Source organism: Trachemys scripta, chromosome 15 (genome assembly GCF_013100865.1).
Source record: "Trachemys scripta elegans isolate TJP31775 chromosome 15, CAS_Tse_1.0, whole genome shotgun sequence".
Taxonomy (NCBI): Eukaryota; Metazoa; Chordata; order Testudines; family Emydidae; genus Trachemys; species Trachemys scripta.
In genome coordinates, this window is record NC_048312.1 from 56,685 (window position 1) to 78,076 (window position 21,392).

At 41.3% G+C, this 21,392-nt stretch overlaps 1 protein-coding gene across 1 annotated transcript in view; it reads left to right on the forward strand.

Annotated features, from left to right (window-relative positions):
• KREMEN1 (kringle containing transmembrane protein 1) overlaps positions 1 to 20,974 on the forward strand; it is a 73,855-nt gene extending 52,881 nt beyond the window's left edge. Inside the window, exons 6-9 of the mRNA XM_034791580.1 lie at positions 4,298 to 4,630; positions 6,617 to 6,775; positions 9,231 to 9,315; positions 18,435 to 20,974. Of these exons, the coding sequence (XP_034647471.1) occupies positions 4,298 to 4,630; positions 6,617 to 6,775; positions 9,231 to 9,315; positions 18,435 to 18,597 (740 nt within the window). The 3' untranslated portion in view covers positions 18,598 to 20,974. The remainder of the gene's footprint in view (positions 1 to 4,297; positions 4,631 to 6,616; positions 6,776 to 9,230; positions 9,316 to 18,434) is intronic.
• Positions 20,975 to 21,392: the final 418 nt, after the last annotated feature.

The following is a 21,392-nucleotide window of genomic DNA, read 5'->3' on the forward strand; positions in this document are numbered from 1 at the left end:
AAAATTGAATGTGTTTTTGGTTTGTCTTCTGATTTTTGAACTCCCCCCTCCCTTCAATGTGCTCATACAATTAGTGTTACCAACTCTCTTATATTTATAGTGAGTGAGACAATTTTGGCACCTGCTGCAGGAGCCTTCACTAGAGGGTCCAATGCACATTGGGACCTCTTTATGATAGACAAGCCTTAAGTGTTTAAGTCTATATGAACAGTTAGTCCAGGGGCACTTGCCAGCTGCGTATTAACTGTCCATGTGGACCTTGCGTCTGTGCACTAAAAGTTCACTAAGATGCGCTTAGACCTAACAACAATCCTGGGGTTTGTGGGACTGTCTCATTTTGAACCTCAAACACCTCTTGTCACGATTGAGCAGAACATTTCCTGCATTCAGGACTGCCCAGCTATGGAGAGGCAGACAGGCCAAACCTGAGTGGCACTGTGTCCTGCTTTAGTCACTTGAAATGTTGGGAAGTATGTGCTTTGATCTACTCCCATTTCAAAGTGGGGTAGATCGAAGTGCACTACGGAGCTTTTAGCGTGTGGAAGCAGGGTCTGGACGGACAGTTAGTGCCTGGCTGGCTAATGTGAGGTAGATTTAGACCCTATCTTGCCGCACACTAACTGTTCATATAGAGAAATGCTTAGTGAGGGACAGTCTCTGCTCTGTGTAGATTACAATTAGAGCAAAGCAAGGTAGTGAGTTTGTGATGTGGGAACTGGAACTGGGAATCATACTCATCTCATACAGGGGCCATCAAACTTCCATTAGATGGGAACAAATCTTAATCCCTGTTGAGCCGGGCAAGATGATTCATACTGCTGTCCAACAGGGGAGAAGCTCTGTAGCTCCTTTGCAAGTCTCTGAGACAGCTAATCCTGCACAGGTGCTGATGTTACATTTTTGAAAATGAGACTGCTTTCTGGGAAGATAAATTTATTAAATCAGGTCTGACCTTTTGGAGCTTGCACAGGCATGCTCTCCCACCCTCTGGAACACAGGCAACATCTCCCACATTGCTCAGGCTGAAAACTACTCAGTCTGCTACACCTATTCTTACAAATACAAATAATAAAAATGCAATGGTAAAACAAATATTAGCACAACAGCTGAATTCACTTCTAAATACAATGTTTTGCAATTTCAGATCATTCCAACTATTGCATCAAGATCTGTACATCAACTTTTATAATTTGTAAATTTTCCCACGCCCACATGGGCCATCAACCCTCAATCTTCAGCTCCACAACACAGACAGCTCTAGGAGCAACTGATAGATGAAAAGCATGCTTTTGTCCTCTAAGTCAGTGGCTCTCAACCTTTCCAGACTACTGTACCCCTTTCAGGAGTCTGATTTGTCTTGCATACTCAAAGTTTCACCCCACTTAAAAACTACTTGCTTACAAAAATCAGACATAAAAATACAAAAGTGTCACTGCACATTATTGAAAAATTGCTTACATTCTCATTTTTACCATATAATTATAAAATACATCAATTGGAATACAAATATTGTGCTTACATTTCAGTGTATAGGCTATACAGCAATATAAACAAGTAATTGTCTGTATGAAATTTTAGTTTGTACTGACTTCGCTAGTGTTTTTTTATGGGTTTCAGAGTAGCAGCCGTGTTAGTCTGTATCCACAAAAAGAACAGGAGTACTTGTGGCATCTTAGAGACTAACAAATTTATTAGAGCATACGTTTTTGTGGGCTACGCATCCGAAGAAGTGGGCTGTAGCCCACGAAAGCTTATGCTCTAATAAATTTGTTAGTCTCTAAGGTGCCACAAGTACTCCTGTTCTTTTTGAGTGTTTTTTATGTATCCTGTTGTAAAACTAGGCAAATATCTAGATGAGTTGATTTACCCCCTGTGTTGAGAACCACTGCTCTAAGTGGACCAGCCTATACAGGGAGACACCATAGTTTCTGAAACAGCCATGGAACACTGGGCATCAGGACCCTTTGGTTTATACTGTACGGCGTGGGAGCACATTGTGGTTACAGCCAGCATAGCCAAAAGTAACCACCCCCGGTTTGGGTCATATGAGACCCTGAACCTGGGATCTCTGGATGTAAAAATGTGAAAAGCTACCACTTGAGCTAAAGAACCCTTAGAGTGTCATGGTGGGTTACAGAATCACTTAAACTGATATAAAAACAACAAAAAATCTGTTAGTCTTTAAGGTGCCACCAGACTCTTTGTTGTTTTTGTAGATACAGACTAACACGGCTACCCCCTGATACTTAAACTGATATGTCCCTTGGAAAGAGTTTGGCAAAGTGGATGAGACTTGATGCTGTTATATCAGCAATTCTATTCTATTCCCAGTTCTACTAGTGACCATGGGTAAGTTCTTGGTTACATGTGTGAGATCTTGTTCATAATATGGGTTATGAAGGACACAGAAGTATTGTCAGTCGAAGAGCTGGGACTAGAATTCGTGGTATCTCGGCTTGTAATTCATTGGACTTTCCACTAGGCTACAGGGCATTATATGGAAACAGAGCCCTCCCCCTCCCAACACACACCAATAGAGCTTTTAGTATCATCATGAGACTCTTCGCAGGCAGAGCCAAAGTCACATTAATCTCAATAAAGCTGAATTGGCAACACTGCTCTGCAGTTTAGTGTTGAGTAGTTCTCTGTTGGGCTGTGCTAGCCAATTGTCCTTTAACATGGGAAATGCCTAATGGCCACAGACAAGAGCTGAGTTAGAGGGACCAAGGTGACAGTAAGGTTCTATTTTATTAATAGGGTGCAGTATAATACTATTTACATATCTGCCTCCCAGGGCATTTGTGCAGATTAATTGTTTATACATGGCTTTAAACATGTGAAGCAACACATACACGCACAACCATTAAAAGCATTAGTGTATCTGATTGTAATGTTACCAACAATAATGCTGGAACAGTATAGCTGAGCTATTTTGCAAATTTTATCTTCTGTTTTTTTTTCTCCAAAGTCGTTTAAGTTGTTGGCGTTAGTCTGAAAGGTCTGATTTCTACAAACTAAAAGGACTTGTGCTAGGGTTGCCAACCCTCCAGGATTGTCCTGGAGTCTCCAGGAATTGAAAATTAATTTTTCATTAAATATTGTCATGTGATTAAATCTCCAGAATTGGTCCAACCAAAGTTGGCAAACCTAGACTATGCTCAGACCTATGAGCATTCACCATCACCACTTTCTGCATAAATGTATTTTAGTCTCCTCTCCACTCCATGTTCTAAAGGGTTAAACCGTGATGTAAAATCTGATGATAATACCTGATCTTTAAGTTGGCATCAAGACACAATGGCTGAGCTGATGATAGTCTCTCAACAGCCCAAGAAAGGGCGTTTGAAATAATGCAAACCAGAAAGATAATGATTAAGCACTGATGGTAGCAGTATACATCAGAGATGCTGCATTAATGTCTTTGAAAATCAGCCAATATACTGTCCATGGACTCTTTCTGTACAAAATCACGTACCAGCAGGATGTATTAGTTTACATAAATGATAGCAGTGAGCACCAGAGCAGCACTGAACAAAAGATAATAAAGTAGCCTCAAGCATTACTGCATACAAAACATATGTTGGAAACTTTTCAGCTTGATGGATAAGGTGTTTGCAAAGGATCCTGTGATAGGGCATTATTCTTAGCCAAGTAATTCCACTTATCCATGTGTCAAACTTACTTATTAATTGTACAAAAACAAAACACTTGAAATTTTAAAACAATTACATAAAAAAGATAAAACTCTGCTAAGAATGCTTTAATTATAGGGAAGTGGAGAAATATCCCATAAGCAAGAGTCGTTATTACATGTACCGCCCTCACAGGGGTAGGAAGGGAGTTGGTGAGGCTTAGTGGTTAGCTCATTATGACCAGATTATCCCCAGCCCTGGAGGGATGCTCAAGGGAGGAGAGGGTACAAATTTCTGGCTACAATTGTGCACAAGATCTAGGCACAATTGCAGCCTAGACTGGCATTAGGCTTTCTGAAAGAAATGAGAGTGGTTGATGGCCCCTCCCACTTCTGCACCATATCAGTGGAGTTGGCCTCCTGTGAAAGAAGCGCACATTGCACCCTGGAAGAGGGTAGCACAACGGCCATGCTCCCAGGTACTCACATAGGCATCTTGCTTTGGTCTGAGACATAGTACCTCCTGGATCTTCCCTGTAGCTTAAAGCCACAATTGAGCCCTTGATGTTTGTAGCATGTGAGATTTATTCTTAGATGAAACATGCTGTGAAGTACAGCCTATAGAAATTTGATTTTCACTCCTTTTTCTTCTCTTTTTCCCCACAGCCCTCATTGGTGCCTGTGGAGGGAACTACACCTCCCCAACATCTGTGATCTATTCCCCAGATTTCCCTGACACGTATGCCACAGGCAGGGTCTGCTACTGGACCATACAAATTCCAGGAGCATCTCAGATCCAGTTCGACTTCACTCTCTTTGACATCAAGGACTCCACAGACATGGTGGAGGTGCTGGATGGCTACACCTATCATGTGCTGGCTCGTTTTGATGGCAGGAACCAGCCTCCCATCTCTTTTAATGTCTCTTTGGATTTTGTCATTTTGTATTTTTTCTCAGATCAAATCAATCAGGCCCAGGGATTTGCTGTCGTGTACAGAGGTAAGAGGCTAATGCTCCATACCTAGCTCCCAATGGGTCATTTTTCTAAGGTGTTTAGACCACATAAAGACTTGCCCTACAGACACAGAGAAAGCACATATTTTAACTGATGATGTACATCTAAGGGTCCTCCATTTAGTGTAGTCGGAGTTCCGGGGGTAAGGCCTCCCACCCAAACTTCTGTCTTGATTTAGTAGTCTGCCCTTCAGCTGTTTCTCAAATAACTATGTGCTAACCCAAAAGCCCATTTCCCTCCCCCCCCTCCCCCACACCTGACATGGTGGAGCTGAAAGAAAGACTGAAGTTTAAATAAAATGGTGCCAGTAGTCTACTGCACCTTCTGTTTTTTCTTAGCTCTTTCCAACTCCCTGTATGTGCCACTCAGACTGAAAGTGTCCTGGGATTCTGTGACTGTACCAATTACATTCAAGTCATTTTGCTCAGATCATTTTCATCTTGTCTATGCTAGAACACTCACCATTGCTCGTGCCAGCAAAGCTGTATTGGTGTAAGAAAATTTTAGGGAAAAAGGCATAGGTGCTGGAGGCGTTGTGGTACCCGCTGGCTCAAAGTGGCTTCCATCATATACAGTTTGGTTCAAGGGCTCTTTGCACCCCTGCTATACAAATTGTTCCAGCACTCTGGAAAATGATAGTGTAGACACAGCCTTTGTTGTTCTGTGTATCTCTTGTATCTTCAGAGTTTCTAATTGTATGTCTTGTAGATAGAGACCTGTCCCTCTCCTCAGTGACAGCCGGTGGACAGATGGCCACTCATACTAATTTTACCAGTCCGCAATGAAACTACCATAGAATGCTTCAATTCTTCAAGCAATGTGTTGTCCCCAAAACAGATTAACTAGAGCCATGACTAAGTTTCACTAAGCAAACTAGATTTTTTAATAGCAAGTAGGTTGTACAAAAAGAAAACACATGCTAAACAAAAGACGCTGAATATTTAACTGCAATCCTTAGCATTGTCTCCTGAGATCTGGAGAAGCCATTATGTTGTCCTAATTACAAAACAATGTATATTATCCTTCTGAGACACAGTGCAGCTGCTTTTCTCTGATCCTTCAAGATAAGCAAGGTCTCTCTCCTTTTTCTGACACTCCCACTCCCTGCTGCTTGGCCTCAGTTTATAGACCGGTAGAAGAGTCTCCTTTTCAGCATCGTAGGGAGCAAGCATGAGATAGTATTCTAACTGATATGGATCTTCCTGTCTTTTTCTGGGCCACAGCCTTTTTCTTCAAAACAATTCAATAACCCTAAGGAGGCACCTGGCGAGAGTTTGGCTTTTTCATGTACCTGTGATTATTGGAGAAACTCCCTCTGGAATTATTAGGCTAGATTTAGAGTTGTGCCTCCTGAGCGGCACAGTCTAAAAGGAGAGTCTGTCTCTGCTGGGAGCTGCTTTGGCCCCCTAGGGCTGCTCTAATGTATGGTAGCTTCCCTACAGCTGCTAATGGGCTGCTGTATAGCCCAGAAAGACTGTATCACTGAGTGCTTATTGCTACTCTCTCCTACTTTGGCGAGCCCCCCTACAGTTGGTGCTGCAAAGGGGATGGGCACAAGGCCGCATATGCCAGCTTCACATAGCTCCTGTGCTGGAGAAAATTGCCCCTGGGCTGTTGCAGCCCTTTTATGGCCCTTATATGCCTCCAAAGCAGAGTATATGGGTTGGGTCCAGAATCTGGCCCATTCTCCTTTATATATGTCTCTATTTATCATCTAAGGTTTTAGAAGGAAAACATTTTGGTCCTTGAATAGGTCCAATAGAGTTCTTATGAACAATTAACATTCAGAAAATCCATGCTGTTTGCAGCATAGTGACTGATAAGACTTTCCTAGCATCAGCCATTAAATAATAGTATATGTTCCCAGTATAAGACAGAGTCGCAGTTCTTGTGTAACAAAATACAAAGTCAAAAACTATGCCCAAATAAGTAAATTAAGGTCTTGTTTGTATAACTTCTTGTATTTTCAGCTACCAAAGAAAAGCTACACCAGGACATTACTACAGTCGATCAGAAATTTACTGAGGTGATAACTGAACAAGCAAATCTCCGCATCAATGCAGCCCAGTCTTCAAAGATACTTTATGTCATCACAACCAGCCCAAGTCATCCCCCTAGCATCATGCCTGGTAATATCCAAAGGGAATTGATGGGCAGAAACAACAGGGAAAATGCACTGATATACAGATTATGAAATGGCTTACTTTGTCTTTTCATTCTCTGTGTGCTGCATTAGCGATGTACATTTACTGTATGGGACAGTGCATTGAACAAATAAGAGTAGGCTAGATCAGAGTGACACGAAGTGGTGCTAAATGCACATGGGGAGAAGCAGAAGGTCATTAGGTGGTTTTACTCTACCTCTGTGTTACCCTGATACTTGAGACTGCTGAGAGCCTCAGAGCTTCTCTAACTTGCATTTTCAAATACAAGACCCCCCTTGGGGCTGTTCTATCAGCCATGATTGCCAGAGCATGTTGCACCATACTATCCCACCCATGACATGCTGAAGCCTGAGTGTGGAGGAGAGGCCAGTAGGCACTTGTGCTGCACTAGTTTAGAACTCTCTTGTTCTAGGAGTATCTTCAGCTGCTGCTGTTGAGCAATAGTCAACATGGTTTCTGTAAAGGGAAATCATGTCTTACTAATCTATTAGAGTTCTTTGAAGGGGTCAACAAACATGTGGACAAGGGGGATCTAGTGGACATAGTGTACTTAGATTTCCAGAAAGCCTTTGACAAGGTCCCTCACCAAAGGCTCTTATGTAAATTAAGCTGCCATGGGATAAAAGGGAAGGTCCTTTCATGGATTGAGAACTGGTTAAAAGAGAGGGAACAAAGGGTAGGAATAAATGGTAAATTCTCAGAATGGAGGTGGTGTTCCCCAAGGGTCAGTCCTCGGACCAATCCTATTCAACTTATTCATAAATGATCTGGAGAAAGGGGTAAACAGTGAGGTGGCAAAGTTTGCAGATGATACTAAACTGCTAAAGATAGTTAAGACCAAAGCAGACTGTGAAGAACTTCAAAAAGATCTCACAAAACTAAGTGATTGGGCAACAAAATGGCAAATGAAATTTAATGTGGATAAATGTAAAGTAATGCACATTGGAAAAAATAACCCCAACTATACATACAATATGATGGGGGCTAATTTAGCTACAACAAGTCAGGAAAAAGATCTTGGAGTCATCATGAATAGTTCTCTGAAAATGTCCACGCAGTGTGCAGAGGCGGTCAAAAAAGCAAACAGGATGTTAGGAATCATTAAAAAGGGGATAGAGAATAAGACTGAGAATATATTATTGCCCTTATATAAATCAATGGTACGCCCTCATCTCGAATACTGCGTACAGATGTGGTCTCCTCATCTCAAAAAAGATATACTGGCATTAGAAAAGGTTCAGAAAAGGGCAACTAAAATGATTAAGGGTTTGGAACGGGTCCCATATGAGGAGAGATTAAAGAGGCTAGGACTCTTCAGCTTGGAAAAGAGGAGACTAAGGGGGGATATGATAGAGGTATATAAAATCATGAGTGATGTGGAGAAAGTGGATAAGGAAAAGTTATTTACTTATTCCCATAATACAAGAACTAGGGGTCATCAAATGAAATTAATAGGCAGCAGGTTTAAAACAAATAAAAGGAAGTTCTTCTTCACGCAGCGCACAGTCAACTTGTGGAACTCCTTACCTGAGGAGGTTGTGAAGGCTAGGACTATAACAGAGTTTAAAAGAGAACTGGATAAATTCATGGTGGTTAAGTCCATTAATGGCTATTAGCCAGGACAGGTAAGGAATGGTGTCCCTAGCCTCTGTCTGTCAGAGGATGGAGATGGATGGCAGGAGAGAGATCACTTGATCATTGCCTGTTAGGTTCACTCCCTCTGGGGCACCTGGCATTGGCCACTGTCCGTAGACAGGATACTTGGCTAGATGGACCTTTGGTCTGACCCAGTACAGCCTTTCTTATGTTCTTATGCTTCAAGGCATTTTTGAATCCCCTTTGTGCTGCTGGAATGATGAAGGGAACTAAAGAGGGGTCAAGGATCTGGTGCAATGTCCAAGAGCCAACAATCTAAAGGAATGCAATGAGACCGAGCAGGACAGTACAACACAGATCAAACACTGAGCAGAATCTGCAATGGGAAAAGAACAGGGCAAATGCTAATGTGAGATCAGCCAATCTCCTTGCAAATGGAGAATTGCTTCTTATGGTACATTCCCATAAGCATTGTTCAGTTTATTTTTAAAATTCCCTAGGAATGTGCTTCCATCCTTTTCAAAGATGGACAATTGCACAGCTTTAAAATCTCTGTAAGGAAATAGTTCCTGATATTTACTCTAAAATTTCTGAAGTTTGAAATTTTATAACGAACTGTCTTGCACTAGCCAAGTGGGAATGGGCTGGTTGGAATGTAAAAGATCTCTTTCAGCTTGAATTGCTCTAATTTAAACATTGCTTGAAATGGAAGCTTTCAATTGAGTGTCCAAGAGTAAGTGTGTTAAAACGGAAAGCACATACATTATTTTAAAACTATAAGCAAATTAATGTGCTAGAAGATATGCCTTTTTCTTTTCCATAGAGTGGATAGTATATGGCCTCACAGCTCTCCTCATCCTAACTGTCTCAGCCATATTGGCAAAGATACTTCTGCATTTCATAATGAAGTAAGTATACGATTAAGGTTTACCTGTGACATATTGATTCAGGCTCATGCATTGAATTCTTTGTGTCCTGGAGGGAACTACTCTCACCTTCTTATACTGTGTGACTAGTTATGTTCAATAACATGGGTTATATATTGTTTTCAGTGTCGTCTCAATCACTTGCCAGATAAAGCACATCTCTACCTTTCCACTCTTTGTAGAATGAAATTTGCAATTGAAGGATCCCTTTTGTTTTTATTTTATGGACATTCATGTTACCAGAGGTGAGAGGATTCTCATACAGACTAAAATTACAGAGGAGAAGAAATTAAACAAAGATTTTCAGCATTGTTGGGAGGAAGGCTGATTATTTTAATATCTAATGCAAAAAGTATTAATGAAATGTTAAAGAGCAGCCCACTCTGTCAGTGATGAATCAGCTAGTCTATATTCTATCTCTCTTCTGTACCCATTCTAATTTTTCAGCAGCAAAGAGCCACAAAAGTGATTCAAAGTCTTGAAAATCCGTGTTATAGCAAGAGATTTAAGATGCTCAATCTATTTACCTAATTGACAGAGAAGGTTAAGCGGTGACTTGATTTTAGTCTACAAGTACCTACCCATGGAAGAGGTTTCTGATAGTAGACAGTTCTTTAAATCTAACAGAAAAAGGCAAACTAAATCCAATAGTTGGAAGCTGAAACTAGACACATTCAGACTAGAAATAAGTTGTAATTCCGTAACAGTGAGGGTAATTAACCATTGGAACGACCTATCTAGGGACATTGTGGATTCGCCATCATTTGAAGATTTTAAATGATTTTATGTCTGTCTAAAAGATATTAATAAATGCATACTCTCAGCCAACGATTTTGAGGCTAGCAGGGCCATTGTGAGATAATCTAATCTGGCCCCCTGTATAACACAGGCCATAGAACAGGGGCAGGCAAACTTCTTGGCCTGAGGGCCGCATCGGGTTTTGTAAATTGTATGGAGGGCCGGTTAGGGGAGGGGGATCATGGCCCCCCCCCCCCCCCCCCAGACTCCTGCCCCATCCAACCCCCCTGTTCCCCGACGGCCCCTCTGGGACCCGTGCCCCATCCACACACCCCCACTCCCTGTCCCCTGACTGCCCCCTGCCCAGTTGTGGCCCGTGAGCCGTAGTTTGCCCACCTCTGCCATAGAACGTCTCTGAAATAATTTGTGTATGACTTAGAGCATATCATGCTTTTAAAATTGCCAGTGAGGGAGATACCGCCACAGCTGATAAATTGTTCCAATTAATTACCCTCACTGTTAAAAATGTGTGCCTTATTTCAGTCTGAATTTGTCAGGCTTCAACTTTCAGCCATTCATAGATTCTAAGGCCAGAAGGCACCACTATGATCATCTCATTTGACCCTAGTATAACATAGGCCAGAGAACTGCCCCAAAATAATTCCTAGAGCAGATCTTTTAGAGAAAACATCCAATCTGGATTTTAAAATTGCCAGTAAGGCAGACTCCACCATGACCTTGGTAAATTATGTCAATTAATGGTTTATTACTCTCACTGTTAAAAATATATACCTTATTTCCATTCTGAATTTGTCAAACTTCAAGCCATTGGATTGTATTACACCTTTCTCTGCTAGACTGAAGAGTCCATTATTAAATATTTGTTCCCCATGTAGGTACTTATGGACTGTAATCAAATCACCCCTTAATCTTCTCTTTGATAAACTCAATATATTGAGGTCCTTGAGTCTTTCACTTTAAGGCATGTTTTCCAATCTTTTAAGCATACTTAGGGCTCTTCTCTGAGCCCTTGTCAAGTATTTCCAACATCCTTCCTGAATGGTGGGCACCAGATCTGGACACAACATTCTAGCAGAGGTCCCACCAGTATCAAATACAGAGGTGAAATCACCTTCCTACTCCTATTTGAGGTTCCCCTATTTATGCATCCCAGGATTGCATTAGCTCTTTTGGCCACAGCATGACTTTGGAGCTCATAGAATCATAGAAATGTAGGACTGGTAATCTAGTTCAATCCCCTGCACTGAGGCAGGACTAAGTATTATCTAGACCATCCCTGACAGGTGTTTGTCCAACCTGCTCTTAAAAACCTCCAATGATGGAGATTCCACAACGTCACTTGGTAATTTGTTCCATTGCTTAACTACCCGGACAGGTAGGACGTTTTTCCTAATGTCTAAACTAAATCTTCCTTGCTGCAATTTAAACCCATTACTTGTTCTGTACTCAGTGGTGAAGGAGAACAATTTTCACCCTCCTCTTTATAACAAGCTTTCATGTACTCGAAGACTGTAATGTCTCCTCTCAGTCCTCTCTTCTCCAGCATGTCACAAGCCCAATTTTTTCAATCTTTCCTTGTAGGTCATGTTTTCTAGACCTTTAATCATTTTTGTTGCTCTCTTCTGGACTTTCTGTAATTTGCCCACATGTTTTCCTGAAGTGTGGTGTCCAGAATTAGACACAATATTCCGGATGAGGCCTTATCAGTGCTTAGTAGAGTGAAATAATTACTTCTTGTGTCTCACTTTTTTTTTTTTTTTTTTTTTTTTTTTGGCAAGAGTCTTATGTTGTTGACCCCATATCCTTTTCTGCAGTACTCCATTATAGGCAATCAATACCTATTGTGCAGTTGATTATTCCCGACCAAGTATAGTATTTTGTATTTGTCCTTATTGAATTTCATCCTATTTAATTCAGACTATTTCTTCAGTTTATCAAGATCATTTGGAATTTTAATCCTGTCCTCCAAAGAGCTTGCAAACCTTCCCAGATTGGTATCATTCACAAGCTTTATAAGTGTACTCTATATGCCATTATCCAAATCATTTATGAAGATATTCAATAGAACTGGACTCAGGACCGATCCCTGCGGGACCCCACTTGATGTGCCTTCTAGCTTAATTGTGAGCCAATGATAACTACTCTCTGAACAGTTTTCCAGCCAGTTGTGTACTCACCTTATTGTAGCTCCATCTAGGCTGCATTTTTCTTGTATGTTTACGAGGTCATGTGAGACAGTAGTAAAAGCATTATTAAAGTCAAACTATATCACATTCACTGCTTCCCCCTATTGACAAGGCTTGTCACCCTGTCAAAGAAGGATATTAGGTTGATTCGATATGATTTGTTCTTGACAAATCCATGTTGACTGCTACTTATTATCTTCTAAGTGCTTATAAATTAATTGTTTGATTATTTTCTCCATTATCTTTCCGGTACCAAAGTTATGCTGACTGGTCTACAATTCCCTGGGTTGTCCTTATTCCCTTTTTTGTAGAAAGGTACTATGTTTGTCTCTTTTCCAGCCCTCTGGTATGTCTCCCATCCTCCATACGTTCGCAAAGATAATCACTAATGGCTCAGAGATGTCTTCAGTTAGTTCCTTAAGTATTCTAGGACATATTTCATCAGGCCCTACCGATGTGAAGACATCTAACTTGTCTGAGTCATTCTTAACTTATTCTTTTCTTATTTTAGCCTCAGATTCTACCCCATTTACACTGTTCTCTATGTTAGTCGTCAGATCCCTGCAAACTTTTTGGTGAAAACTTGAAACAAAAAAGGCATTTAATACTTCGGCCATTGCTATATTATTTGGTAATGGGCCTACCTGATCCTTGGTCTGCCTCTTGCTTCCCACATATTTGTAAAATGCTCTGTTACCATTTTTTATCCCTAGGTTATTTAATCTCATTTTGTGCCTTAACCTTTCTAATTTTGTCCTTACATGCTTGTGTTGATTTTTTAAATATATTCATCCTTTGTAATTTAACCTATGACTCTTTTTTGGGGTCAGGGGTCATTGAAGATCTCTTGGCAAATCCAGGGTGGCCTCTTATCATACTTTTTATCTTTCCTACACATTGGAATAATTTGCTCTTTTGCCCTTAATAATGTCTCTCTAAAAAACTGCCAGCTCTCCTGAACTCTTTTTTCCCTTAGGCTTGGTCTACACTAGGGGGGATCAATCTAAGTTACACAACTTCAGCTATGTGAATAATGTAGCTGAAGTCGACCTACTTAGAACTACTTACCGCGGTGTCTTCACTGCGATAAGTCAACTGCTGACGCTCCCCCGTAGACGCCGCCTGCGCCTCTCGCTCCAGTGGAGTACCGGAGTCAACGGGAGAGCGCTTGGCAGTCGATTTAGTGCGTCTTCACTAGACGCGATAAATCGACCCCTGCTAGATTGATCACTCCAGAGGTAAGTATAAACATGCTCTTAGACTTGCTTCCCACAGGATCTTACCTACCAATTGTCTGAGTTTGCTAAAGTCTGCCTTCTTCAAGTTCATTGCCTTTACTCTGCTGTTTTCCCTCCTATTATTCCTTAGAATCATGAACTCTATCATTTCATGGTCACTTCATCCAAGCTGCCTTCCACTTTCAGATTCTTAACTAGCTCCTCCCTGTTTGTCGGAATTAAATGCAGAATACCCTCTCCTCTAGTCTCTTTCTCAACCTTCTATAATAAAAGCTGTCTCCAATGCATTTCAAGAACTTGTTGGATAATCTGTGCCCTGCTGTATTATCATCATGTTCAGCTGATTATCCACCACAATCCTCATGTCTTTTTCAGAGTCACTGAAGTCTTCCTACTGGGTAGTGGTCATTAGTACAAGAAAGAGCGCTCTTCGTTTGTGTTCTCACTAGCAATAGGGGCATGAAAAGAATTAGTGCACCAGGCTGAGAACATGGTTATTATTTTTGACCACCACTCACTATTGATGCAAAGATTTTTTTTATGCCTAAAAGATACTATTATAATCATCTAGTCTGTCCTCCTGAAGAACACAAGCCATAGAATTTTGTCCATTAATTCCTGCAACAAGCTTTTAATTTATGGCTTAACTAGAATATACCTTTTAGAAAGACATCTGGTCTTGAGCTGAAGCCTTCAAGTGAGCAAGGGTTTATCACACACCTGGTTAATCTGCTGTGATTGTTAATTACCCTCTTGGTGCACCTTATTTCTAGTTTTAATTTTTCTAGACTCAAATTTCAGCCAGTGGACCTTTTTATGCTTATGTCGGCTAGATTAAAGAGGCCTCCACTGTCCGATACATTCTACATATGTAGGTAGAACTAGATTGCAATCGAGACACCTCTTAAACTTCTCTTCAGTGAGCTAAACAGATTGATCTTAAGTTTCTCACCATAATGTGTGTTTTTCCCAGAGTCAAATCAATCTTGTAGCACTTCTTTGAATCTTCTCCAATTTTTCAACATCCTTTTTCAATGTGTGGCAACCAGAACTGAACACAGAATTCCAGTTGCGGTCTTACCAAACCACGAAGCAATGTTATCCCTTCCCTACTCCCATTTGATATTCCTCTATTTATATAGTCAAAGCTCATGGTAACTTTTTTAGCAATAAGTATCACACCGAGAGTGCATTTTTAACTGATCATTTACCATAACCCCAATGTTCTTTATGGATCCACCATCCTGTAAGTATGTCCTACATCTTTTGTTCCTAAATGTATGACCTTGTATTTGGCTATATTAAAATAGGAAAGTCCTGTGTGTCTCAGAAGCAACAAGAAAATTTTTCAGTTGCAGTTTGCTTTATGTGCTCTCATCATCACTTTGCAAAAGCAACACCTGTCCTTGTGCCAATGAGGCACAATTGTTGTAATTTACCTTCTGTTAGGGTTCACTAGCACTTGCAACTAGTACAAAAAACAGGTTGGAGCACCGAGGATCACAATGTACTACCCTTTTTACATTATCTGCCTGTAAAGTGGCAGATTGATTTTTAAGTTTGCATTGTTAGCTTTTAATGCCCTGAATATGTGACTTCCTATCTGAGCCTCATCCTGACAGGTATTAGCACTCTGACACTTTATTGATAGGTGTTCCACTTTTGCACATGGATCACTGGATGACTGCACTTTGGCTGCGGCAGCTCATGGCATGTAGAATTTATTCTACATTCCAGAATGCATCTGTAAATACACTTTTTTTTAAGAGGCATTTTCATTATTAACATTGATTAGCTCCTGAATAGAACCCTCTCCCCATTTTTAAATAGTCCCAAAATAGCTAGCCTTTTAGCAATTTTATAGCGTTGTTTTAATGGTGCTTTAATTATATTTCAGATCATTGTTTAGTAATAATGCAGCACGGTTGAGTGGACAAGGCAGTGGCTTTGGACTCAGAAGACCTTGGGTCTTTTCCCAGCTCTTGCTGTGACCTTTTTATGTCACTTCTTTGTGCCTTCTGTTTCTCCTCTCATCCTGTTCTGTCTAGTTTATTTAGATTGTAAACCATATGGGGTAGGGGATGGTTTCTTACTATGTGGTGTATAGTGCCTAGCATAATGCTGCCCCAGTCTCATTCTCAACATGGAATGTTGGTGTGGATGGATAGACAGGGGGAAAAGGGAGGAGGTGTTGCCTTATATATTAAAAATGTACACACTTGGACTGAGGTGGAGATAGACATAAGAGACAGAAGTGTTGAGAGTCTCTGGGTTAGGCTAAAAGGGGTAAAAAAAGAAGGGTGATGTCATGCTAGGAGTCTATTACAGGCCACCTAACCAGGTGGAAGAGGTGGATGAGGCTTTTTTTAAACAACTAACAAAATCATCTAAAGCCCAAGATTTGGTGGTGATGGGGGACTTCAACTATCCAAATATATGTTGGGAAAATAACACAGCGGGTCACAGACTATCCAACAAATTCTTGGACTGCATTGCAGACAATTTTTTATTTCAGAAGATTGAAAAAGCTACTGGGGGGAAGCTGTTCTAGACTTGATTTTAACAAATAGGGAGGAACTCATTGAGAATTTGAAAGTAGAAGGCAGCTTGAGTGAAAGTGATCATGAAATCATAGCGTTTGCAATTCTAAGGAAGGGTAGAAGGGAGTACAGCAAAATAGAGACAATGGATTTCAGGAAGGCGGATTTTGGTAAGCTCAGAGAGCTGATAGGTAAGGTCCCATGGAAATCAAGACTGAGGGGAAAAACAACTGAGGAGAGTCGGCAGTTTTTCAAAGGGACACTATTAAGGGCCCAAAAGCAAGCTATTCCGCTGGTTAGGAAAGATAGAAAATGTGGCAAAAGACCACCTTGGCTTAACCACAAGATCTTGCATGATCTAAAAAATAAAAAGGAGTCATATAAAAAATGGAAACTAGGACAGATTACAAAGGATGAATATAGGCAAACAACACAGGAATGCCGGGGCAAGATTAGAAAGGCAAAGGTACAAAATGAGCTCAAACTAGCTACAGGAATAAAGGGAAACAAGACAACTTTTTATCAATACATTAGAAGCAAGAGGAAGACCAAAGACAGGGTAGGCCCACTGCTCGGTGAAGAGGGAGAATCAGTAATAGGGAACTTGGAAATGGCAGAGATGCTTAATGACTTCTTTGTTTCGGCCTTCACCGAGAAGTCTGAAGGAATGCCTAACATAGTGAATGCTAATGGGAAGGGGGTAGGTTTAGCAGATAAAATAAAAAAAGAACAAGTTAAAAATCACTTAGAAAAGTTAGATGCCTGCAAGTCCCCAGGGCCTGATGAAATGCATCGTAGAATACTCAAGGAGCTAATAGAGGAGGTATCTGAGCCTCTAGCTATTATCTTTGGAAAATCATGGGAGACGGGAGAGATTCCAGAAGACTGGAAAAGGGCAAATATAGTGCCCATCTATAAAAAGGGAAAAACAATTCAGGAAACTACAGACCAGTTAGTTTAACTTCTGTGCCAGGGAAAATAATGGAGCAAGTAATTAAGGAAATCATCTGCAAACACTTGGAAGGTGGTAGGGTGATAGGGAATAGCCAGAATGGATTTGTAAAGAACAAATTGTGTCAAACCAATCTGATAGCTTTCTTCGATAGGATAATGAGTCTTGTGGATAAGGGAGAAGCTGTGGATGTGGTATACCTAGACTTTAGTAAGGCATTTGATACAGTCTCGCATGATATTCTTATCGATAAACTAGGCAAATACAATTTAGATGGGGCTACTATAAGGCGGGTGCATAACTGGCTGGATAACCATACTCAGAGAGCTGTTATTAATGGTTCCCAATCCTGCTGGAAAGGCATAACGAGTGGGGTTCCGCAGGGGTCTGTTTTGGGACCGGCTCTGTTCAATATCTTCATTAACGACTTAGATATTGGCATAGAAAGTATGCTTATTAAGTTTGCAGATGATACCAAACTGGGAGGGATTGGAGGACAGAGTCATAATTCAAAATGATCTGGACAAATTGGAGAAATGATCTGAGGTAAACAGGATGAAGTTTAACAAAGACAAATGCAAAGTGCTCCACTTAGAAAGGAAAAATCAGCTTCACACATACAGAATGGGAAGAGACTGTCTAGGAAGGAGTACGGCAGAAAGGGATCTAGGGGTTATAGTGGACCACAAGCTAAATATGAGTCAACAGTGTGATGCTGTTGCAAAAAAAGCAAACATGATTCTGGGATGTATTAACAGGTGTGTTGTGAGCAAGACATGAGAAGTCATTCTTCTGCTCTACTCTGCGCTGGTTAGGCCTCAACTGGAGTATTGTGTCCAGTTCTGGGCACCGCATTTCAAGAAAGATGTGGAGAAATTGGAGAGGGTCCAGAGAAGAGCAACAAGAATGATTATAGGTCTTGAGAACATGACCTATGAAGGAAGGCTGAAAGAATTGGGTTTGTTTAGTTTGGAAAAGAGAAGACTCGGAGGGGACAGGATAGCAGTTTTCAGGTATCTAAAAGGGTGTCATAAGGAGGAGGGAGAAAACTTGTTCACCTTAGCCTCTAAGGATAGAACAAGAAGCAATGGGCTTAAACTGCAAGGGAGGTTTAGGTTGGACATTAGGAAAAAGTTCTTAACTGTCAGGGTGGTTAAACACTGGAATAAATTGCCTAGGGAGGTTGTGGAATCTCCATCTCTGGAGATATTTAAGAGTAGGTTAGATAAATGTCTATCAGGGATGGTCTAGACAGTATTTGGTCCTGCCATGAGGGCAGGGGACTGGACTTGATGACCTCTCGAGGTCCCTTTAGGGCCTGCAGACATACTGTAATACACATAAGATAATAGTGATAATAAATAGCAGCTCGCCAAACAATTTAGCATGTTATTAAGACTATAATTGTAAAATAACTGTTTCTTAGATCTCATCAGGCACCTCCTTCAGTTGAGATAGGGGATTCTCACCAAGCAACTACTGCAGGAGAGATCTGGAGTATTTTTTACAAGCCATCCACCTCCATCTCCATCTTCAAGAAAAAATTTAAGAGCCAACAAGATGATTGCAACCTCCTTGTGGGAAACTAAAGTGCCAGTTACGCCATGAGACACAATATTCTCCTGCAATTCAAAGTGTATTGGGGATAATCCTTTTCCTCTATCTTCTCCTTGTTTTCCAAAGGATCTGGACAGACCTTTTCTGGAGATCCATGGTGCACACCAGACATGGGAAAACCAGCTGCTATAACCATTTTGAAGTATCTGGAGCTTGTCAGCTCTCATATCCTTCTAAATATGGTCTTAAACCACTTCGCTTAAAATAGAAACAGAATCTCTAAAACAGTAGGTGTCCCGCACACCACAAAACGAGATGAATGTGGGAACCTTGTGGAGATCAGGGCTTTGGGTCTGCTTTGACTGCTGTAATAGTTTAGGGCATTTTAAGCTCAAAGTTAAGCACAAATATAAATGACACCATCTTTTCAGCTGCTGCAGCAGCAGGTGCTGAGTTGCCTCTGCTGTAGATGTTTCTAGCTGGCAATGTACAAAGGTGAGGGCGTCACAGACTTTGAAAAGGTATCTGCCTAATAGCCAGTGTTCTGTTATTTTTGGATGGTCTCTTTTCAGAAGTACAAATTTGGAGAATCAATCAGGTCTCAAAGGTAAAATTAGGAGAAAAATGCTCAACAAAGCCTGCGCTACAAACAAATTAAATAGGTGGTGCTCATTGGTTCAGAGTCGACATGGGATGTTTAGAGTTTAAAGTTTGTGTGTCCGAGCCACCATGCCTACTAATTGTTTTCTAAGAGGTCACTTATAGTAGCAAGAGACATGTCATGACAAACCTATACCATTCTTATGCCCTGCATAGAGTCTGGATGTGAACATCGGGCTGCCTAACAAAGCTATGACCTTTCAGTCAAACTGTTAAGTCAGTGAGCTTCAGATGGTAAGGCTGACAATCAAGATTGCATACAACAAAAGTTAAAGATATCCCTGACAGCAGCAAAAGGTGGGGATGAAACAATGGATCTGTAATAGTTGGTAAATGACTGTATGGCATTATCAGTATCAATTGACTAGAAGGTTGGAAGGAACAGTAAGGGGCATGTGTATGTGTGAGTGAGAGAGAGGTGACCAAATAGAAATGTATCTGACAGAGAGACAAACCTGCTGTCCTCAAGATGCCTGAATATATATGTGCAGCTGTAACCTCTGGGACACTTGTACTGCAACCTGAGGGTTGGGAGGGTATGTTTAACCTGGAGTGTTTGAGGTTTGTGGGCTTAAGCATTATAAATGCTTCAGCAACTCATCTGCCATTTAAAAATGGAGTTGCTGCAATGAGAGCAGCTGAAAAAAGCAGCAGTAGTTTCCATAGCTCAGGGCTTGAGACTCCCACACATTCCTGTGCTAGTATCTGGACAGCAGGCTCCATTTCCCTATACAGGGGACTCCTTGATGCTTCCAGCCTTTGCACCTGTTTCTATTGTGACCTTGTCAACATCATATTTCAAGTGCACCACATAGTTCCCAGCAATCATGAGGCCAGGATTAGGATAGTGGCAGCCAATCCTTACCCCAACACTAAATCAAGCTGCCTTGCTGTGCATTCCAGACTGCAGAACTACACAAGGAAGTGATGGGACAGCTGGATTTTGTCTCCATTAAGAGGTGACAGTGTATAAATGTGAGTAATCAAAGCAAAGAAAAGCTCCAGTTAGACAACAGAATGAGGAGGAGAAACACTGGAGACAAACACCAACCCCTCAGGAAATCTACCCAAACAAAAGCAAAACTGAGGCCAAGACAAGTGACAGCTGCTGCTTTCGGTTAAAGGTGGTTTTGAATGTTCTTGCCAACAATATCAAAGCCAAGAGTGTTCTCACTCCAATTTTTTTGATCCAGGAGAGGGGATTACACCAGTTCAGCTGTCTTCATACCCTGCAGTATTGGAGAAAGTATCTTGTTCCAGAAGCCTTTGGACTTGTATCAACATATGCTCATCCTCCACCACGGGCAGTTCGACGCTGCCATAGAATCCATGCTCTAACCTCAGAGCCAGGTGAATGACAAAGACATGGCCAAGAATAGTCTTCAGGAGAGTTACAAAAGGGACACTGGGTTTCTCACTAGAACAGCCGGAATGATGCTTTCATACAAACAAGGTTTTAACACCAGCCACAAGAAGACCAGCCTGTGTTCTCTTGATAATGAGGCTCTTTTGTGGAATCATTTGTTACATGATTTCCTACACCATGAAAAGTCTGAACATGGCGGGGCAGAGCCTCAATAAGTGTGTTACCATAGCTTCATTGACTTTACTGGTTCTATGACAATTTACAGTAGCTGAGAGAGAGGGCTCATTTCACTAAGACTTGGTCCACACTGGGGTGGGGGATCGAGCTAGGAAACGCAACTTCAGCTACGAGAATAGCGTAGCTGAAGTCGACGTTTCCAGATCAAACTAAGTTTACTTACTGCGGGTCCACGCGGCGCAGGCAAGCTCCCCCGTCGACAGCACTTCCTCCTCTCGGCGAGCAGGAGTTCAGCAGTCGACAGGGGAGCGCTTCTGGGATCGATTTATCGCATCCAGATGAGACACGATAAATCGATCCCAAAAGATAAATCTCTACCTGCCGAATCAGGCAGGTAGTGTGGACCTAGCCTAAGAGTTCTGTGCTGACCAGCCTTGCCTTGGGTAATTAATTTTGATCTTTTGCTTCCAAACAGAGCAAAGTGGACCTAAGGACTCTAGTATATGGTGGAAACAGGCCTTTCCTGTGCATTCCCCAAAATATTTTCACACTGCAAGCCAAATAATATGACACGTCTCCTACTAAATTCAGGTACCAATCCGCTTACAAGGAGGGAAAAAAACA